The sequence below is a fragment of the Ptychodera flava genome, chromosome 18 (assembly GCF_041260155.1).
Source record: "Ptychodera flava strain L36383 chromosome 18, AS_Pfla_20210202, whole genome shotgun sequence".
Classification (NCBI taxonomy): domain Eukaryota; kingdom Metazoa; phylum Hemichordata; class Enteropneusta; family Ptychoderidae; genus Ptychodera; species Ptychodera flava.
Window position 1 is genome coordinate 17,291,925 of NC_091945.1, and position 23,052 is coordinate 17,314,976.

Genomic DNA, 23,052 nt, shown 5'->3' on the forward strand with positions numbered 1-23,052 from the left:
TTTTCAATGTACTAACCACTTGTGTCGGTCACCATCTCGGCCACACTGAATATTGTGCTTAACGTCTACATCTAAAAACTACCCAGTGCTAAAAATAAAGGGCGAAATCAAGCCGAAAAGTTCCAAACTCGTTGCAATGTACGAGCCAAGGTTTGCATGGTTAATTATTCATGACGTTGGCGGCGGCAGGTTCGCTGATTGGTCAATCGTAATATCCTCTCTATGGACATAACCCGGACTGATCTACTATATCCTAAACATTAGCAAAAACACTGCTTTCTGTGAACAATATGCAACTTTGCTATTGTTTATTAGAAAAAAAGTTGTTTACAAAACATTGATCATTACATGCATCGGGTACAAGGCTGTATTGACAAGGTCAATATCAAGGGAGTTCAACATGATTATATTTCAGAAGGACTTCATGAGATATAACAGGTGTCTGGCCTGTTATATCTCACTCATTCCTCCTCCATGTGATTCTGATTTTATATCAGACATTTCGTGCCCTCATAAAATCTTCAATTTTTGAAGTAGAATTGGCAAGTGTATTTTACAAACGACATAAATAATGAAAATCCATCAACATCAACAACTTGTGGAGCGTTGAGTTTGATATTTTGAATAACTATTGACCTGGATTTAATTAGAAAATGAGAAAACCTGTTACAAAGATTTCAATGAAAATATTTATAAACCTATAGAAATGATGTAATGAAAGTCAACTGTGAATAGTTTATTGTCTTCGTCTGAAGTGTTCATTGACATTAAAATTTTATCGTCAGGAAGGATTATTGTCACTTTCCTTCATTGAAAGGCAGATTGACTTCTTGAAAATGTTGACACCCTCATAGATACGTGTACAGTGTACAATGTAGCTACCATCTGTGAGTCCAGACATCCTGCAGTCTTGTTGACACAAAAGTCAGACAGCTCTGACCAGGGCTAAACTCATTAGGGAAATAGATTTGCTCCCTTTCCACATTTGATAATTTGCAGACAGTGCCTGGCTCAGAGCTGACACAGTAACTATTGTAACAGTGCCCACGACCTGTTACTGCCATGGTGAGTTGTATCGTGGGATATGATCACTTTCTACAGATAGTTTTCCTCAATTTTTTTCTACCAGGGAGGTTAATTTCATAATTATTATTATTCAGATGATGAAGGATTTGTATAAAAATATTTTGGGTTTTGCCAACAAATTATAGGGTGGCTTGAGAAATCTGTTTAATAATTTCTGGCATGCAACAGAACTGTACATGCAAATCGACCAAGGCACTATGGGGTACTCTACTGAACAATAAACCTTATATTGCAAGCAACATCAATACTTATTTCCATATTTTGGATCGCTGTATTGTTTATTTGTCAAAGAAGGTGTATTCTTTTCCCAGACTTAAAAAGATGGACAACTTTCTGTGTTTTGTGTTGGTATCATCTGGTAGTATTAGTTCAGAAATATTCATTCAGTTTGTCTGGTTTGTATGTACAAATGCTAAATGCAATTAGATATTCAACACATTATAAGTACCATCTGGTGCATACATACGCTAATGTATACGAACTATGTAAGGGATAGGACATGTTCCAAGAATTTAGACTGTATAGTAGGCACTAGGCCAGAAACCTACATTTGTCAAGTCTGTTCTGGCTTAATTTGGACAGCGATGAAAACGTTTGATAATCATGGGGGGTTTTCAAAGTTTAAAATGCGAAATTATGAAGGAAAACATATTAATTTGTTTTGTTATTAATTATTGCATTGTGCTTATATAGTGATTCTTCAATAAGTGACATTGAAATACTCAAAGGGCCACATGGCTTGTTCTCATTTATTAAAACATTTGAAAATTGATAAAATTAAATGAGTTTCCCTGGAAAAGTATAATATAATATATTTATTTATTGGAAGAGCTGTGTGACATCTCATCTTTGAATAATTACTCTTAGGAAAACTGTATGTTTGTGTTGATTTGTACCATGAAGATATTTGCCGTGGAAATAAATGTTGAAATACCCAAAACTTATTTAACTTTTAGTCCTGTTGTCCCGATTTAAGTTCCATATACAATGTACCAGTACATATAATATGATGCATTTTGGTAGGTTTCTCGTAAGGTTCTAGTGTTACAAGTCATTTCAGTTCTAGAAATTACGGTGAGTTGTTGTCACAAGTGAGCATTGCTGTCTGTACATTACAATTGTGTAACCAGCTAGGCAGGTGGGTGGTTCTAGCAGTAGCAGGAAGTGCGTTCAGCTCTTATTTTCAAACCTACAGTATTGTGTTTGGTCATTGAACTTTGCAAACTATACATAAATGTACCCTGGTTGATTTAGCTAAACAGAGATTTTTCCTTCCTCTCATTCCATATCTTTACTGTAAGTATTCTTTTAAAGCCCTGTTAGCTGTATTATTTTTCAGCTTGCGTACTAAAACGATACCATCCAATGTTTTGAGCAGTGTTTTACAACCATTTTCAGTATTAGATAGCAAAGCTACCGCAGTGAACTGTAATAAAACTGCTCACACTAATTAGTTTCAGCTGTAGCCGTGGCCACTTTGGTGTTGAACAAGGCTACTTGATACAGACAAAAAGTCTGTTTGTACAAAGGCAAAACTAGCTCTGTCTGAGGCTAGTGTTTTATTTGATTCCAGCCATTCAGCCATGTTGTCTTTCAAAATGTCACCATTTCAATCACTGGCAATGGGTTCCATCCATTGATAGCTGTTTTTTGTGTACTTGCTCACAGATATGTTTCAAAAACATCTTATCTCACACTTTAGTAAGAATTTGTGCCTGAATTGTTTTCCATCCATTGATAGCTGTTTTTTGTGTACTTGCTCACAGCAGCTATATACAGTATGACTTCCAAGTCACAATGATTTTAGTTGTTAAAATCAAAGTTTGTACATTCGTCACAGATGTTTCAAAAACATCTTATCTCACACTTGAGTAAGCATTTATGCATGAATTGTTTTGATTTCAAACCATCTTATCGGGAGAAAAAAATGCAAAAGAATACAGATAATGGGCGTTACCAAAGGTTACTTATTTCTGCAACTTATCATTGCATCATCTTACGGGGAAAAAAATGCAAAAGGATACAGATAATGGGTGTTACCAAGATAAGGTTACTTATTTCTGCAACTTATCATTGCATCGTCTTATCGGGGGAAAAAATGCAAAAGGATACAGATAATGGGCCTTACCAAGATAAGGTTACTTATTTCTGCAACTTATCATTGCACCATCTTTACTTGTTAAGTAAAATTAATGCTGTAATAACCAGTATCTTTTTCTTCTTGTAAACTTTGCTTATGTTTAAGCGTTATAAATGGTAGATAAAATGCGGTTTCAAACAATATGATAATATTGATTCAAGTTCAAATGCAGGTCATTGATAGTCAGTCTTTACAGGTTGTGAATTATCTTCAGCTTCAAACCACTGGCCAAGATGACATGTCATTATGTATTAGGAACTGACTTAAATTTCCATTGTTGCATCCATTCACGGAAGTTATTTTCCTTTAAATTCGGCAAAACAGACACAACTAGTTTCTCCTCTTTTCATACGAAGTATTCTTTTTGTAGTTCTGGTTGTATGCAGAGCCTCTTGAAACTTTTCAATTGCCGTCACTCACAAACAACAAGTTTCTAAATCATTCAAAATGTGCAGTGAGAGTAAAGAAGAAATTCACCAAAATGAAACTATTCCGTGAATTTCTGTACCACGGAGAAGATTTGCCAGACTCTGTTACGCAGTATCTTTGTATATAACAATAATATTGATGTGTACCTGAGTAAATTTGCCACATTCTGTCATGCCAACATCTCTGTATAACAATCATATTTGATGGGTAGCTTCAAGTATAATGCGATGTTGCTCCTACTCTATCAGGAGATGTAAAATGAAGTATACCCAAAAGACCAAACTAAGAAGACATAACTGACTATCAAAAGTTCTCATTGATTAAAGGTATACAGTCACCTGTAATCTAACTATGCCCATATATGGTCAAAGAGGCGTTCCTTCGTATTAAAAATGCCCATGTGAGGGCGCTGTTTTTTAAAAAGTGGCCACCTACTTAAAATCTGTTATTGGTTAGATTTTCTCTTTCCGTGGTAACTGTGGCAAAGTTGGAATAGGTGACAGTATACCTTTAATGCAAAAATGTGTATACCATGTATACACAGGTAGAAGGCTGGTGAAAATAAATTTGGAGACATTATTGTACAGTGATTCAAAGCATCAGAAATGTCCTAACCCTTTGAATGCCAAAGTCGATTTTTTCAGCCTTTATAAAACATAACGCTAATGATGTTTTTCAGATTGAGACAACTTTTTTCAGATTTTCCTCAAAATTTTGGTCAAAAACTGTGGCCAATGAAAAGTTATGTCGACTCCAAAACTATACAAAATTGAAGAAAAATTCATAGAAAATGGTAAAATGTTGCCCTGATATTTTGATGGGAAAAATTACAGTGCTAAAAGGGTTAAGTTAAAAGGGACATGTAATTGATAAAATGGAAATTCATTTGCTATGCAAGTTTTGGTACTTATTTAAAATTATTCAGCGATAGTACTGCAGTATAGGAAATCCCTACAACTACTATTTGAATATCCCAACTATCACCCAACTCCCTGCCATCTTCCCGGTCAGAGAGTATAAACAAAGAAAAAGGTTTGAAAGTAATAATGAAATGAAGTTTGTTCGGATTTTCTGGTTTTGTAGCAGTCAACAGTTTCTTGCACCGCCAGGTCATGAGGACCTGGTCAATTGTTGTTCCACAGAGCAACCCCCCTGACTGTACCATTATTTTGAAGGGAGGGCCCAGGGGTGTCAGGAACTGCAAAAGGGCTGACAGTGGAAAGCTATGATGAAGGGATAGGACTTGTCTTCCATCCAGGATACGTGTGCAAAGAAAAAAAAATGTAAAAATATATGAAAAGTACCGGTAGTTGTTATTGTTGTTGTAATTGTGATGTGTTGTCCTTGTAAGGTCAATGGGTTAGTGCTCCGAAAAAAGTGATGGGTAAGTCTCTTTCTCATCTGTGGAATTGTTATAAAAATTGTCAACCCTTTTTGTGCCTCACATCCCTCGGTCCTCTCCACAAAATATTGGTAGAGTCCTGGAGGTGGCTCCTTGGCACGACAATTAACCAGATCCGGTACAATGTACAACTTTCACTTTACAATTACTACACAGCAGGCCATCCTCATGGGATGAAATATTTGAACTTTTGACAACACTGACCCTGTCAGAAAATTAGGTTTAGGGATTTGTGAAAAATCAACAAATTTATGTTGTTTGGGACATTGATCATGTGAAGCAATTTAACAGGTTTTACAAGGTCTGTCGTAATTTTTTGATTAAAATGTATACTCAGGCATACATATAATTTCTTGGCTTTCAAAGTAAAGGCTGCATACGATGCCGCTTTTTCACAACAATAAAACTTTCACTACCTTCAGTTAACTACGGGTAATATTTCCAGTTTTTATTACCATCACCTCATACTCAGCCACTGGCCGCAAGGTTGTTTTTCGGGGTTCCTAACTCCTCTTGTGTTTTATAGCGCATTGTAATTGCCCATAAAACCACCAGTTACTCAGTGTGCACAAGGGGGTGGCGACCGATCTGTTCTTGCCAGTGTTTGCCTTACTTTGATTTCGCCTGTCTTTAAGAACGCATCATGACTCCCTACACAGGTAATGTCAGATTTCATTATTTGCTTTAACGTTCTTCTATCTGCAGGTTACGTAAGTTTAATGTTGTGGAGAAATTAAAATAGCCTGGGTGTTCGTTTGGACAGTGTGAGCAGCTGATTGTGCCAGTGAAATACAAATAAAACAGAATCAGTAAGTAGTTTTGTTGTTTAGATGCAGAAAACGAGCTGATACACATTTGTGATAACAGAGCATCAAAAGATACATGTATATGTTATCAAGACAAAGTTTGGATTGTTTTGAACAGCTCGGTAAAGCCAGAGTTATGGGAGGGATTTTCAACATTTGTGATATTGAGATATGGAAAGTGTATTTTTTATGGTAGTTCATTCATTTGATTTTAGGGTTTAACACTGTTTCACCAAATTGAATGGGTTGCATAAAGTCTGCCCGTGACATTTCCTAAAACCTGAGTTTACTCACATTCCAAACAAGTTACAGAAGTTTAACTTTGATATTTTCAAAGAGAGAAATCTACATTCAGACTTTAAATGCACATTGAACACATTTATCAGACTTATCCAATCAAACAGAAATTGTGTACAGTACCGCTAGTTTGATGAACTTGCTCATCCTAACTGGCAAATGTTCGACTGAATTCAGCGTTTTCTATTCTTGAATGTCGGCCCACCCCTACACCGTTATCTGTGTTCAATATAAATGTAACATGCTACAGTACTGTAGGTGCAGGTTTTTGTTCAGTGAAGTTACAGATATTCAACAAAGGTTTACAAAACAGGATACAGTTACCTCTGATCAACGGTTTCAAGTTGCGCTTCATATCAAGCTAATAAAGCATTATGAGTTTGAGTGCTGGCAACCATTTACAGTATGCAGTACTTATCATATCTGTGTCCGAAGACAAGAATAATACTAGACGTCAGATTTGTTGTTGTTGTAACTCCTGGAGAAATTTTTGAACTCGTTTTGTATTAAGATAACGATGAATACTTGGTATTGTAATCAGTGTGGGCAGTATTGGTGAAAGTTACTGAAATCAGCTGTGCTTCGAATGAAACTTGTTGATACAGATCTATCTCACTAACTCAAATTATAAACATTGCTATAGATGGCAAACAATTATCTTCAGATGATCATTCTGTTCTGATACTGTGTATCTCACACTCTACCGTTGAGATAATGTTTTTCAGATTAACCCTTGAAAACCTTGAAAGTGTTTGACCCAGTTTGAAGAATTTATCTAATGTCATTCACTGAGGGAGTCCCTTTCAGGGTTAGTTGAAGGTCAGGGGTAGAGTTGCAGTGGTCATGCTAATCCTGTAATGGACCTAGCGATCAGTAGATTTAATAATATGAGGTGCAGGTCAGAGGCCACAAATTTTTCTGGTTGAATGATGGAGGTTACCCATCCAAGGGTTTACACATCTATCAAATGCATTTGTGTAATTTTGAATGGATGCAGAACTAGCAAAGTGGACCACAGGCCACCAGACAGCAGCACTGTGAATCATTAAAACACAAGTACAATAAACAAAAGTTTTTGCATACAGGGAAGGGTTCTAGGCTCCATTTTGATCACTGTGTGCAGATTCATGAAAACTATATTGCCCACTATGGAAACTGTGTGTCTGTGTGTACAGTATTCAATCACCATTCAGATTCTTAAATATTTCTCATTCAAAAAGCTGTTTGCAGTTCAAATTTCCAACAATGTATTCCAGATAATTATCATACTTGGGAGAAGTCCTAATCGTATTTTGTTGTCTGATTTTAGTAAAACTTCCAAACTTTGCATTTTGGAAAAGGGGAGGTCAAGGGATTTCAGTTATGCATGCCACAAATGAAATTAATTTTCCACAACCCCAACATTTGATAATTTTTTCTTTTGGACAATTAAACAGTCATTAATATTCCACCTCTCTCTCTCGCTCTTTGTCTTTCAGAAATGAATAAAAACTGGGTTCACCCACCGACTGCCTTGACGCAGGGACATGTAATCTATAACGTTAAGGTAAATACAGACCAAAATAAAATTATGTTGTCTCATCTCCTTGCATGTTGATACAAGACTGGTCCCATCAGCATTTTTTATGTTCTTATATATATTAAACATAAATGACAGTCCGCCATGCCATGACAGAAAATGCCAGTGTCTGTTGGACCTGATGGAAACATTCTACAGCTCTGAGCAGTAAATTTGTCGTCATCGTTTTGGGGCCGACTTGCAGCGATTTCGAAGCTGTTATCCAATTGGTTGGCAGAATCGTACCGTTATAATGAAATAATACAAATAAACTCCCTAAGTTGCTGTGAATAGTGACAATCGTGCAATCAGATATAATCTTGCAAACACGCTGCGAGTCAGCCGTCATTTTGCTGTTTATCTGCTGGAAACCTATCCCAGCTTGTTGTTTGTATTTTGATATGTAGCTTTTGTGATTAAAACAAAAAAGAATTACAAAAAATGTGATTGCATCATCCACAGTGTCTCTATGATAGAGCGACTATGCATGGATCATCTTAGTAATACATTAAGGATGAGAAACAAACAAATAAATCTATTTTTTTCTGTATTTCCTTTTGACATGGTAATAGCCGGGGGTGATAGATAGTGTGCATCTTCTAAGTGTATATGTTGCTGAAGATAACATTTTGTTTCTCCTTCCATATATCATTGCCTTTTCAAAAAAAATCACTTCCGTTCAGTCTTTATGAGACTGCACGCTTGCATAGCTTGCTTTGTATTTTACCAGACGGTTGTGATTTGAATGGAACTGGCAAACCGGGCTGTTTGTGTCGAAGGTCACATTAATGTCAAAGGTCAAACAAGACAAGCTGTGGGGAATATAAATAGTCTGAAGTGAATGTTATTTATCTCTGCAATCAGACATGAAATATTCTGTGTTCCAGTTTCACTTGAAAACAAAAGATTGCATCACCTGTGTATCTGCCTTATAAAATTCTATCCTTTTTATGGAAAAAGTGGGAAAGTGCTCTGCATCAGTGTAATAATCAAGTTTTTCAAAGCAGTAATAAGCACTGTGTGCACATATTTTCATTGTACTATGATGATCCAACTTAAGACACAGAATTGATAATGTAAAACCATGGTCACATCATGAATATACCATCATGTCAAAAATCAGTAATTTAATTATAATTTCTTCCAAGTTGAAACAATTTCTATCACAGCAAACAGTATTTAGAAGTAGATGCATACTTTAGCAGATAAAAGTTTATATAAAGGTAGTATATGCCTCTAAAGGGAATGACTTAAAACCTTAGCTCAAACTTTCTTAAATGAAACTTTCAACCATTTTCTTACCAAATCAACAACAAAAAGTCAGGGGTCACCATGCAAATTTTGGAACTAGCGTGACAAATAACCCAACATTTTGTGATATTTGACATTCAAAATGGCCGCCATCCCTGTGTTAATTCTATAGGGAAAAAAAAAATTTGGATTTTTGAAAACTTAAAATAGTGAAAGTTTTTCCTTCTTCAAGAGCACAAGTGGTAAATCAGATCAGAAAAGAATTGTCAAATTTGAGAGTCCAAATATCTGTCCCCGAGGCGCGTTCTACCTTAATGAAGTTGATCATATTTTTTAGAATTTATAATATGAATAAAATCAAGTTTTCTCATGAAATTTGGAACATGTTAAAATCTAGATCCTGAATTTCTCATATATGATTTTCAGTGAGTGCTGTCACAGTAATCCATGGCCTGGCAACATCTTCGTAGCTTAAGTCAGATCTGAATACTTGTTACCCAATGCTTCTTGCTAACAACGTTCACTCTTGTTTTCCAATCGCCTCTTCCCCCTTCTCCCATATTTGGTGAGTCCACAAGGTCGAAGGTCATCAGATAGAGCTACAAGAATGTTGTTCACTTCCTCCAACCCAGAGACAAATGTTATTTTCAACTGATTGGGCATACCATAAGCAAAAGCCATTCTCTGGGAATAACAGATTGATTCCTTATTGCTTTAAAGAGTGGGCTACATAATACTTGAATTCCTCCCTGCTGAAAGATAAGGACGTGATTTGTGTTAGAGTTCTGAGAAAGCTTTGTTTACCATGACCAGCATGGTCTAAGACGCCCAGACGACAGTTGTGACCATGAAAGAAAAAAAAATGATCAGTTGATGCAAAAGACACTAGAAGAAAAGAGTTCCCAAGATAACAACAATTTTTGGTGGAAAATATTTCTTGTTCCTGTGATATCAATCCTGAAGTAAGACAACTATGGTAGCATGTGAAATTTCTAAAAATATTATTTTATCATAACATTTTTATATGGACCATTAAATTCCTAAATCACTTTTTTATGAAACAAAATGTAACACTGCAAATATATACACAGAAGGGGAAAAAATTACAAGACGCTGTGTACTAACACAACAAGGATATGCTTTGTAAGAATAACTACCCTGGCTTTGTGGTAATGTTTGCGTTTCAAACAAAGGGAGAATGTTTCCTGATCAAAATCAATATTACAGTTTCTAGGTCAGACAGAAGTCGAAGCTCCGAAAGGCGCAGAACTTGTCAAAGAAGCCATCCGAAAGCTGAAGGTATGTGTAAATCAGTGTTCTCCCATTTCATGTTGTGATGCGAGTGGTTGCAACCGATATATTAATACCAGTACTCCATTTTCATAGCCTCTGTATGACCTTACATCCTGGTATTTTGGTTGCTATGCACTGATCTCTCTGTAAAAAGTCAATTGTATTCACTGAATGCTTTATTGACCTGCAGGGGGAATTTTTTCCAAGAAAGAATTTGCATTGTTCTTGTTCTAAAACGTTGAACTTTAAAGAGCCAGTAGCTATGTTTTGATGATTTTCTCATCATTATTGTTTTAAATGTAAAGTACAATTTCTTCTTAATGTTGGTCTCCCCAAGACATGTTGGAACATCTGCTATTTAGCTTTTCAATACTGTCTATGCATGTAACACTGCTATTTACTCGTCCACAATAACGATGCAGTCTACGCAAAAGACTGAGATGACAAACTGAATACTGTGTCTATCAACATGGTTTTATAGGGAGTAGAGCAAGGAATTTTAGATGATATAAAAACAACATTAGCGAAAAAAAATCATCAAAGATACAGCGACTGGCCCTGTAAGTACCCCAAACCAGGAAATAAAGTCATGGGTGCACTTTGTAAGCCCAAATGACATGCAAATTTCTCCCTGATGTGAGAAAATTCAAATATTACATGTGCTGGTGTATTAACACTGATGTAAAAGAAAGTTCTAGAAATTCGTAAAATGACTGAACAGGTCAGTCAGAGGGCATGCTTAAGGTCACATAAGGGGTCATGACCTCCCTACACAAGGGTTTAAGCCATATGTGTATTGTGTCTTTATAGGGATTATGAGCTGGTAACCAGAATTCTTATGATATATGAAAGCAACAACATTATGATACTGTGGAAATGATACAGTTATTCCCAAACCATAGAACCTAAATTTCTAATTAGAATGTGCCTGGGGACGGATATTTGGACTCTAAAATTTTTAGAACCCCTTAATAGTTGGCTATCAGTGCAAACTGATTTTGAAGCCCAGTTGGGCAAATGAAGCTCACATGTACATTATCTCATTTTCGTAAAATCTTAATTTTAAAATCAATTTTGCACCGCAGAGTTCAAACGTGGATTGTGGCCATTTTGAATTGTAAATATCGGGAAACTTGTTTCTCTGGTAGCAATTTTGGCGGTGAAAGCTAATATCTTTTCTGGATTAAAAAAGAGAACAATTTTAAGTTTCATCAAGGAAATTCTGAGCAAAAGCTTAAAACTGTAGTTTCAGAGCATGTACTACGTGAATAAGTAGACAAGTACAGCCCTGGTTAGAGTTCTGAAGATTATTCATGTAGGGGCCGTGGATTAGTTTGTTTGTGGCAAGCAAAGCTCAATAAATTTGACCAAGCCCTTGAAAATCCTGTCCTTAATGAAAATTTTACAGTACAGTGTTAAATTACCATACAGGTAAGTGGGAATAGTTTGAAGTTTGGCATGTCCCAGTATATTACTCCCTCGACGTCATGCTGACAAGGAGAATGAAGGATATCCTAAAATGAAACACAATAGCCTGAAACAGCCTTTTTATAAAAATAGGAATCAAGAACTAGGTCAGATGAATATAGCTAAATCAGATTTGGTTTAAAAAAGTACAAGTTGCCTTGATAAACATCTCCTTTGACAAGGAAAGCCTCAAAAATATAAGATGAAAATATTGGACAAAATTGGAAATTACATGTTCATAATCAAAAGAAACACAGTTTTTGATTTTCCATGATTATTTGAATTATATTTTTAATGGCGACGTTTTACCACCGTGGCACCCTCCTATATTATAGTATACAGGGGTGTGTCTTCGTATCTCCTTAATATATGTCATACTACCAGATATTTTTGAACTCATTCATAATAAATATAGTCATCAGATAAAATATATGAAACCGTAGTGGCTGCCATGTAAAGTTTCAATTTGGTTCTATCACAGGGGCTCTCAGGACATAATACTTGCTTGAGACTTCCCCTAATCCTAGCCCCAGGCCTAGCCCTAGCTATGCCCTGGTAGTTATATACCAGAAGGTTACTTTCTGCATGTTGTATGAGAGATTTTGATTGGCTAGGTGCATTCTGGGAGAGTTACTCCAAGATTTCTACCCACTGCACCGTTATCCTAACCTTGTCCCTAGCAGTAACTGCTGTATTCTGAAACCACTGTACCGGTTGATGGGAAATGCCTGCATGGAAAATATCGTAACATGATCCGGATTTCAAGGAAAACTTACAATGACACATTCTTTCCTGGATTCTAGTTTTCAAGGCATATCAAGAAGGCTGAAGGAAACAAACCTCCCAAAATGGAATTGACAATTTCCTCGGAAGGACTTGGTCTACAAGAGCCAAAAACTAAGGTGATCTAAAGTTATTTTTGTGATGTGAAAGGACAAAAATCAGTGGATCATTAAGTGAAAACTCACATTACTGTCTGTAAATTTGTCTTGAAATTTTTTCCATAGCTTTAAGGAAACTTTTGCATACTTCTTTGAGTGGGAAAAGAGGTTTTGGCAGAAGTGAATCAATAAATTTTTGCATAAATATGCATTTTATGTGTCATACATGTAGTTTGATGTGTCTCGAGATTTTTCTGGAGATTGGAGATCCTGTTGGATAATTTGTGTAAATAAATCTCATTATCTCAAGATAGACAACAGTCTCTTAAAGATAGTTCATGACTTTTTTTGAAAAAATGAAAGTGTGATTTTTTGAAGAATGAATACATGCAATATTATGATACATTAAATTTATGTAAGTTTTCATCAGATAAATTTGAATAGTCACTGTTATCATTCAAGAGAAACTGTATGTATATTATTTATCATAACATAATTCAAGCGATATGACTGAACTATCATACTTCAAGACGGGGAGGAAATCTCCCACTTTTGACCAAATTGTATAATTTTTCTGTAATGTTTTGAAATATGTTAATTTTCTTTGCTTTCCAGGAAAAGCTTTATAGTTATCCACTCCACAGGATATCCTACTGCGCTGATGATAAAACTGACAAGAAGATATGTGCCTTCATAGCCAAAGAACAACAAACAAACAAACACTTGTGTTTTGTTTTAGACAGTGAGAAGTGTGTAAGTAGATGAAACCATCTTCATGTAACAAATGTTTTCCATCTTTCCTGGCTGTCATACAGTCATGTGATACATCAGTCATTATAGGGAATTAGTCGTCCTTTTCAAAATGTCCGTACAGCTCCTCCCGCTCCTCAGAACTGGAAAATATGTTTTCATAGCCTGACACCAAGATATCGGAATCAATAAATAATCAATGCAAAAGCAGGGAAAGAACCAGTCCTGGCATTGTAATAATGGACATCAATTTTCCATTTTGAAATGTCGCACAAATCTCTTGAAACGGGAAGTCTTATTTACACCCAGTCCCTGGCACAGGCATTTGGAGTGTTAAAAGGGTGCAAGGCATCTGCACATACCACATCCGTGCATGCCACATTGGACACTCCAAGCATGGTGCACCCTGGTGGGCTGTGTACATCCAAGATTAACTAGTTTATGCCCTCCCTTAGCAATCAGTCTGGACTACCAATCGTGCACCCTGTATACATATATATGGTTGACTTTGACTTCAGTCAAACATAAATGATATTGCCAGGACCAGGCAAGGCGAAAATAGATGTCTTTTACTAACAGCTTTAACTGTGTCAGCTCTCAATCATTTAAAGTCAGTGCTTCTCCATGTCCCTATGTGAGACCAGTCTTTGAATTTGGACAACTGCTAACCTGTTCACCCCCAAATCTCTGTAAGCAGGTCCACATTCACTATTGAGAACAATTAGTTTTGGCCAAATCACCATGGTGCAAAGGTTAAAAGAATCTTATTACAAAGGAAAATACTTTTTCACACGCACTGTTATAGGCCCCCAAATTGGCGGTCATATCATTTGATCCACTCAATAATGAAACAACTTTCCTTGGACTTCTAGCTTTTCACCCCATTTTCTTCTCTAAACCTTTCACCTTTGACCCAAACTTATTGTTACCATGGTGATTGTTAACCTGTTGACATGGAAGATGGGGTGATCCAACTGCCTCTTATTTAAAGCAACAGGACTCTACCAAATGTTGCTGGTGAAAGAATAAAATTCAATGTTGTTCTTTGATAATAAACAGATTTATGTCTATCTGTACTCCCTGCTATGTTTCATTGTCAACTGATTTTCCTAATTGGTACTTTTGTGTGGGTGTGACCTTTCTGTCGCCATAGCTCTGACCTTTACTTGCTTTCATAACCCTGAATGAAAATAACTACATTGATTTACACGTACAGTACTTCCCAGACGTTTACTGTCTGATAGTCAATGCTGCTCTGTGGACAGAAGCTTCACTTATGTCAGCCTGTGTTATAAACGAAACTTTTTCTGCTAAACGTGCGTTCTCTGTGTCCCCTCCACTCTCTGTGGACTTGTTACTTACACTGTACTCGATTGTGGCTTTTAGATTTGCTTTGTCATTGAATCAGTTGAAAAAGTTGAAGTTTTACTCAGTCCATACACAGTTGTCAAACCTTTTACTTGAGAAAAAACATGGCTGGGGAAAAAAATTGAAGAGTTTGTTCCTTGACACGTGACATAGGCCCAGCTACAGTCCTTTCACAAAAGAGTTTTTGTTGAGGCACTGTGGCTGAGCACAAAAAGAAAGCTCTGGCAATGTTGTTACTGTGTTTATCTAGGTGTCAATACTTCCACATGATGGTTTCTACCTTTCAGCATGATAGTGTGGCCCGATCCTAATGTCTTCTATAGCAAAGTAGGACAAGGAAAATTGGGCTTTGCGGGGGTGTTAAGGGTATGAATGCTTTAAATTATAGAGCTCCCTTGCCTTTGACTTAATAGATATGCACCCTAGTAGAGTACTTCGTTGTAGAGTGTTCATGATTTCATTTTGTAGATCAGTGAAAGATAATGCAAGACTGAAAAACAGTTGACCAACACTCAACTTTGTTATATAAATCTATATAATAATTCTAAGGGGTGCACTTGCTTCAAAATGTAATGTGAGGCCCTCTAAGAAAGCCTGATTGCTTTCATGAGGCAGTAGTCTGCAGATGAGCCATAGATAATTTATTCAAGATTTTCCAGACTTGCCTTTTCCATAGTTGTATTTGCACTGATGTCTACATTTTCTGTCGTCCTTCTGTGAACATCCTGAAGTAAACTGACTCACAGAATCGTGTAATTGCACTCTTGACCTTGATTCACCTGCCATACCACAAGTCACTTCTAATTCTAAAATTTTACACTCAAATATTAAATTTTCCTGTTTGTTTTAAACCCAGTGCGTATATTTCTTTCCTGCTAAAAAGTGGTAGTTTGACAGCCATTATACTCAGCAATAGTGTTAGAGGTAGATTTTGTAGTCTGCCTGTCGAAGATAGACTTCGAGATTATTGCCCCTCCACAGTCAAAAATGAAGTGTATTTTCTATTTCGTTCACTTTATAAATAATGATATTATGAAGGCCTTTGATAAATAAAGTACCCACTGCAATACAAGACTTTCACACCTTAGGCACTGAAGATACGCATGCTATAATTGTGACAAGATTTTTCAATGACACTGCAGACTTTATTGACAAGGTGTTTTCAATGAGAAACAGTGCGCTTCATATGTGATGTAGTTCGCTTTTTACCTGGATTAATTATTCTGTTTGCACATTTGTCGTATAAGCCAAATCGGCTAGATGTGGCAACTGATCATTGGAAATAATATGAATATGCACTAAAGACAAGTCCTTATAAGAACAAAATAAACAACAACAACACTTGTTTGTTATTGCCCACACGTGACTGTAATGTACACATATCTACATGTGACGGAAGTTACTATTATTCTGTGTTTGTTGAAAATTTCAATTTTACTTCCCAATGTTTTGTTGATCAGCGGTATTTCTTGTCATTGTAATGACAGGCAGAGGAGATCACACTGACTGTGGGACAAGCATTTGACCTGGCTTACCGGAAATTTTTGGACACTTCTGGTCGGGACATGGAAATGAAGAAGCAATTTATCGTGCTGCAGAAAAAGGTAATATTGTGATATAGTAGCATTGCAGGTTTTGTTAAAAAATGTATTGCCTGTGTTGCAGCCAGGAATTTTAAATCAGGGGACACCGTGTCCCACTATCGTTTATTTTTGGGGACAGTTTGCACATTTTGGGGACAACATGCGGCAGTTTTCAGTCAAATTTTATATTATTTTGTAACAAAATAGTTATACACAAAAAAGTAAAGTTATCGAGACCGCGTCGCTATGCTTGAATTTCAGGCAAGTATATCATATCTGCTGCCAATCAGAGCTCAGTCAGACTACGAGCAAGTTATGATATCAAGTGAAGCATTCTAATTACTTTTAATCATAGCTCCGAAAGTATGTAAATATAAGCCTCAAAATAATCATGCTAAACAAAGGTAATCATCAGTAACAGATAATACTTTCAGAACACACCCAACACAGTTGACTCATGAGTGTACCCGAGATGGCCCGCAGTACGCGAGAATGCAGGACAATGGGTTCCGTTTTGGGGGCATTGTCACAAGGGCACGTCTGGCTGCAACACTGTATTGCATGGGTAACATTGATTGGTTCTTGTTGTGTACTAGTTGTTGTTTGTCCCAACAGCTCTCCTCAGATTCCGTGACGTGTTATTTTGGTGATTTTCATCATATCACTGGCGATGGTTTTTTCATTGCGGCTGGGTAGTGAACAAAAGCATGTTGATTTGAAGAGTAAAAAGGTTACTTTTGACTTGTGACTACTACTGTTGATGGTAATGTTACTATAATTCTGTACCTGTGTTGATGTGCCCAGTAGAATGACCAGGGATCTGTTGTAACGTTACCAGGATACTGTGTGTGACAGCAACCCTAAATCAATATGTCAAATGGATACATGCATCAGCTGCACTCATCTCTCGAGGTTTTATTCCTTTGTTTTTGGACAGGAGGCATGAGCGTACAAGTCCCTCAGTGTAATAATACAATGCATCCCTGATCCCTTGCTTCATCACAAAATTTTTGCTGATATAATCCCTATCGATCGGTCCAGAAGGAAGGTGTGTGCATTCCAGATATGCGAGATGCACTTGGCAGTGAAACCTGTTTTAAAATAATTAAATCCCCCTTGCGCTGTTCACTTCAGTGCAGTTAGGTTCAAAATACCAGTTTGTACACTGTTTTATTTTATCGCTGAAATTATCAGAAAAGCAATGCTTCATCATAGTCTGAAAGCAAACTTGAATAAGAAACTTGAACTCGTACAGCATGTGGAGGGGGTAAGTGTCAAAAATCACTTGGTTGGTTTTGTAGTGGGGATTTAGCTCAGTGGTTTGACTACTGATGTCATTGCTAGGTAAATAGGACGTACTGTACATTGTGGGTGTAATTCCAGTCAAAAAGGGCTGTATACTTTGACTTTCCAGCTGTTCACTGATGCGGCTGTGTGGAGAACATGGACAGTGTAAGCTCAAGGGTTTTACCTGTGCAGAGAACGTACAAGATCGATGCAGTTTAGCGACAGCTGCATGAGCCGAGTACAAAAACAGTGTTCAGAATATGCCCTAGGCTAAAACAGTTTTGTTACCTCCCATTTGCCATACATATATGGCAATTGGGAGGTTATATGGTTGAAAAAGTCTGTATGTGAGATGTCTGTCTGTATGTATGTATGTATGTATGTATGTATGTATGTATGTATGGATGTCTGTCCGTCCAACGCAAAAACTCAAAAACCGCTGCACGTATTGAGCTGATTTTGGTGTAGTGATGCCATATATGATGTAGATGTGCCGTTGTTAAAATGAACTTTTTAGTCCCATAGATATGCTAATGAGGTAGAAAAAAAAGCGAAAATGGTCAAAAATCAATAACTCAGGAACTACTCATCTGATCATTGTCATATTTGGGTTTTAGGTACCTTGGGTCCAACTCATTTAAACATATAGATTTGATGTCAATATTTGATGCTTTCTATTTTTAATGAATTTTTTTTCTTTTTTGCCATTTTAGTAAAAAATCTTTTCCTCTTAAACCAATGGTGGATTGCTTTAAAATTTGGCATGCAGGTACCTTGTGAAAACTCAAAATAGAATTCATCAAAATTATAACACAATTTGCAAATTTGTATTTTTGAGCAATTTTTGCCATTTTTGTTTAAAAAAATCTTCTTTGAAACTGTGTATGCCATTACTTTCTAATTGGGTGTGCAGGTTCCTAGGAGTGACCTGAAGATGACTCTCTGAACTCAAGCTGAAATTTGCAAATTTTGTGGTACTTTTTGTCATGCTTTCAAATTTGGTACATAGGTGAAATGTAGTAGGTCATTCATTCAAAGTCAAGTACTGCCTGTGTGAATGAGCAGATTATGATTGTGCTGTTCCAGGCTGAGGTGCTATTTATAGGAATGATGCAATGTTAGACGGTAATTGATGTTTACTGAATTTGACTACATTGTAAGTAACTCTTGTACTGTATAAATCCTATCAATTTACCCAGAAAAAATAATTAATATGATTTTAAATAATTGAATTAGTGAGGATATCAACAAAGCCAAAATAATTTTAGTGTAGAATTATTAGAAAGTTCAACTTTTTTGACAGTTCATGGTGAAATGCTTACCATCTTGGAGGATTAAAACATGTAAAGGCAACTTTCCTGAATCCCAACTTTGACATATTCTGAACCGTCATATATTGTGCTCTGTATGTTATCTAAAAGAAATTGCTTATAATAGTTTGTCATGATAGGTTGGTCACATAAATAGAGATAGAGAAAGTTCCATTTCCATTTATGGTTGACTTGGTAAGGATAAAATAAAATTACTTTTTGAGGAAAAAATAGAGTGATCAATTAAAAGAGTGGTCAAAGTGATAGGGTTTTTATGGTAAAGCTGGACTGTAAGATTCCTTATGTGCTATTTATAGCAATTATGCAATCTGTGTGAACAGTGCAATGAAAGTGTTACATGATTCCTTATAATGCTTTTGATGACCTTGAACTTCTTAAGTTGCAAACATTTGTCTCTTCTGTGTGCTTTCTCTGAGTACCTACAGGCTCAACTTATTCAATAGAACTTACTTGCAATGTTAATTTGAAAGTTAAAATGTGCTTGGTTAATAAGATGAAATACTGATAAAGATAACCAGCTGAAGATTCTTTATAACCTGACAGATATGCTGTTTTTTATGACGTAAATGTTGATAAGCAAATCTTGTTTACTTTAATTAGAATGTAATTAACTCTCATTTATATTATTATAAGCAGTAGTATCAAGTTGATCAAGCTAATATTGACAAGTTGGTCGGCTGTTGGAGGTTAAAAGCTGTAAAAATAAATGTATTCATGTATGCATGTCTATCTGTTTGTCTGTCTGTCTGTCTGTTTGTTCATAGACCTGCGTTTTTTGGAGGGTCTATGGTCTGTCTGTATGTATGTATGTATGTATGTATGTATGTATGTTAGTTATTATGTGCGGATGTATGTCTGTCGACATTAAAAACTCCTAAATCGCAGCACCTACCATCTTAGTATTTGATGGACAGGTGCATCGAGGGGTGGAGATGTGAATTTGTTGAAAGAAACGAAGGGGAAGGGGAAAAAAGGAAAAATCCTGCAAATTGCTAAAACTTTGTAATCACTGGCCAGATTTGGTTGAAACTTGGTATGCAGGCTCTTTATAGTGACTTAAGTTACATTTCTTCAAATTGTGGTGAAATTTGAAAGTTGTATTTTTTGGGCGATTTTCCCGTTTTTTGTCAAAAAATCTTTTCTGAAAGCACTCATCCCATTGCCTTGAAAACTTGTATGTATGATCCTAGGGTTGACCTTGTCAGATTTGTTCAAATTGTGGTGAAATTTTCATATTTGTGTTTTTGGGGCAATTTTTCCCATTTTTTGTCAAAAAATCATTTTCTCCCAAAGTATTAGTTGGATTGCTGTAAAACATGATAGTCTTGATCCTAGGGTTGTTTTCTGTCAGACGTGTAAAAGTCATTATGAGATGGAGCATTTCATATTGCTGGGGTATAAGATTAATTTGGACTTGCAATGGAATTTTCTTAGTCAACCTGTAAGAATGCAATGTCATGTGTGTACTAGTAGTTAGTATCGCTGCAAAATGGGAGGACAGTGTCATTGACACTATTTTTCACAAACTTGAAACAATCAAAGTCTCAGAAAAGCCTTGTCTAAATGTTGTTTAAAGATGTCTTGTCTACACCCAAAGCCTACATTTATATACCAATGCATGACAAAGCTAAACATCCTAGACATTAGAAAATTGATAATAATTAGCTATCAGACAATATCTCTCATTCATGTTTGTTTTCCCACTGCTTCACGTGTAGCGCTGCAATCGCCCAGCCATGGTCTGCCATGACAGAAATTTTAGCCATCATTCTGGAAAAATTTTATGCGCCCTCATGTGATGAAAGTGAAAATCCATGCACTTCCTCACAATTCAAAACTTGGGTAGAGTCAACTACTGCCCTAACTAGAATCGGAATGTCCAAGAAATTCTGACAGAATTGAGATACAGTCCAATGTAGTCAAGTTTTGTACCTCAGCTTCAGTGTGTAGAGCATATATCAAAAGGCAAGTCTTTATGAGTGGAAAATATACACTGAATGATAGCTGTTTCAATTTTTTTATTTCTCAGTTACAAGAAGTTGAGGCTGAAAACACCAAACTCCGTCAAAGAGTGGCTGAACTGGAAGCTTTAACAGGACAACAGTCCATGCAGAACAATAGCGTACCATCCAACACTCCAGTGGTGAGTATGAAACTTCAAGCAATCATAGTAATTTTGAATGTAGAAATCTTGAAAACAAGTGTCTGATCTTTGACAATTTGTACAGTTTTCCAAGAAAAAGAGCACTGAGCAAGCGTCTTCAAGGAGTGGACCTTTCAGACTGTTTTGTTTCTGTAATTTGCTTTTCATGTAGACTCTGCCAATAACCATTGCTCTCTGTCATTGCTAATTTTTTGTTGCTCCCATCTTTATTCATGTTTGTGTCTGTACTTCTGACTAGGGGGGGAGGGGGAGTTAATGTCATAATAATTGGCATTATAGCTTGGTCATTCTCAGCGTTGCTTTTCTCTCATAACAAATGTAGCAGCTGATTTATCTTTGTAAACATATCCCAGCATGCAACTGAACAAAGTGTACATTCTGACTGCTACCCCACCTCTCCCAAAACCCCACTGTCCCCCCCCAGCTGTCTTTTTTTAGTTGTTTTCCAGCCTTACACTACTCTGTGATAATTGTGCTATTATTTTTTTTTCCTTTTTCCATTCTGTTTCCCGTAAAACCATGTTCCTACTTGCCATCTTCTTTTCCTTGACTTGTGCGCAGAGGTCAAGTAGTCCTCTTAATTCTTCTGTTGCATCTAAGACTCCCCAACTCACCCTTAAAGAACAGGTAAGTCTCCTACTTCCAGTTAGCAATTTTTGTAAAAATACATTTCTGTATATGTATATCCATGTGTGTCTGTGTGTGTATGTGTCTGTATGTCTGTCTGTGTGTCTGTATGTGTTTGTATCCATGTGTGTCTGTATGTCTGTCTGTGTGTCTGTGTGTGTTTGTATCCATGTGTGTCTGTATGTCTGTCTGTGTGTCTGTCTTTGTGTGTGTGTATGTGTGTCTGTGTGTGTTAGAGAGAGGGAGGGGAAGGGGGTAGGGAGCAGGGGAAGAATTTAACTAAACCAGACAAGGTGAAAAAAGATCAATTCAGAAAAAAAGCAGATGAGCAAAGATTTGTAAAAGGGCAACATTGCAAAGGCCACCTTTTTCAAGTCTAAGTGGCTGGCATTGTTGATTGTAAACAATATATTAACTTTTAACGAACAAATATTTGAACACACACTAATAAGTTGTCACAAATGAATGAAGTAAGCTTTTTGAGAGGATCAGCAGACGTGTACAGCTGTTTTCTTATTTTTACACAAGTAAATACATCCACCAATGGAAAACAAAAGCATAGTTTGATTCAATGGCTGAGGGCATGATGTAGAGCAATGCCAACTTTGTGGCTGAAGAGGGCGTGTGTGATATTAGCTTGAAGTATGGCCTCTGTAAGTGGGTATGTTGTTATGACACTGGACACACCCTGTCTGTTGTATAATTGTCATTTGCAGTACTTCCTTTTGCCACAGTGTGGACTATACTTATTGATTTGCCATCTTGGACTCTTCAGGGATTGAAGCACTGCTTTCAAGTTTACCTCAGTAGTGACAGCTTTCAAATGGCCCTTCAGAGAACTTTCTACCAATATGAACATTAACGTCACAATTCTAAAAAAATATCTATCTCTTATGCGGACCATGTAATATATTTCAAAATGCAGTGATGTTGCTGCAAAATTCCTCATGAGCATGAGATTCTTAAAGGGCAAGATAAGAGAAACAGTCGCTGTTGTGTGTTTATTGTACCGGTTATCTGTCTGTCACTGAGATGGTACTTAGAGAGTAATTAGACCAGGCATCTAGTTGGATGTCAACAACACAAGAATGTAGACAAGCAGCAAGTAACATTTAGTTTAAATACATGTTGGTGACTTTTTTCAAATGATTGTGTTTTGGAAGTATGCCTAGCTTGAAAACTATACCAATTATACCTTTTTTCCCTTACATTCTGAGAACTGTATGATGTGTCTAGTCTATAGAAAGCATTACTAAATGGTGTAACCCATTCAAACGACTTTGGTGTATTTTGAAAGAAAGTAGATATTTTAGAATAGTGATTAAATCCGGA

General features: G+C 36.5%; 1 protein-coding gene across 5 annotated transcripts in view; it reads left to right on the forward strand.

Annotated features, from left to right (window-relative positions):
* LOC139117030 (PTB domain-containing engulfment adapter protein 1-like) overlaps positions 1–23,052 on the forward strand; it is a 59,854-nt gene that overhangs the window by 3,460 nt on the left and 33,342 nt on the right. For 3 of the 5 annotated variants that reach the window (XR_011548437.1, XM_070679837.1, XM_070679836.1), the window contains exons 2-9: positions 5,763–5,866; positions 7,639–7,706; positions 10,197–10,268; positions 12,533–12,631; positions 13,226–13,363; positions 16,216–16,332; positions 20,959–21,072; positions 21,655–21,720. Coding sequence is in view for 4 of the 5 variants with exons in the window: in XM_070679837.1 (XP_070535938.1) it covers positions 7,641–7,706; positions 10,197–10,268; positions 12,533–12,631; positions 13,226–13,363; positions 16,216–16,332; positions 20,959–21,072; positions 21,655–21,720 (672 nt within the window). In the remaining variant the exon portion in view is untranslated. The remainder of the gene's footprint in view (positions 1–5,762; positions 5,867–7,638; positions 7,707–10,196; positions 10,269–12,532; positions 12,632–13,225; positions 13,364–16,215; positions 16,333–20,958; positions 21,073–21,654; positions 21,721–23,052) is intronic. The other 2 variants (XM_070679838.1, XM_070679839.1) reach the window with 2 other exon arrangements.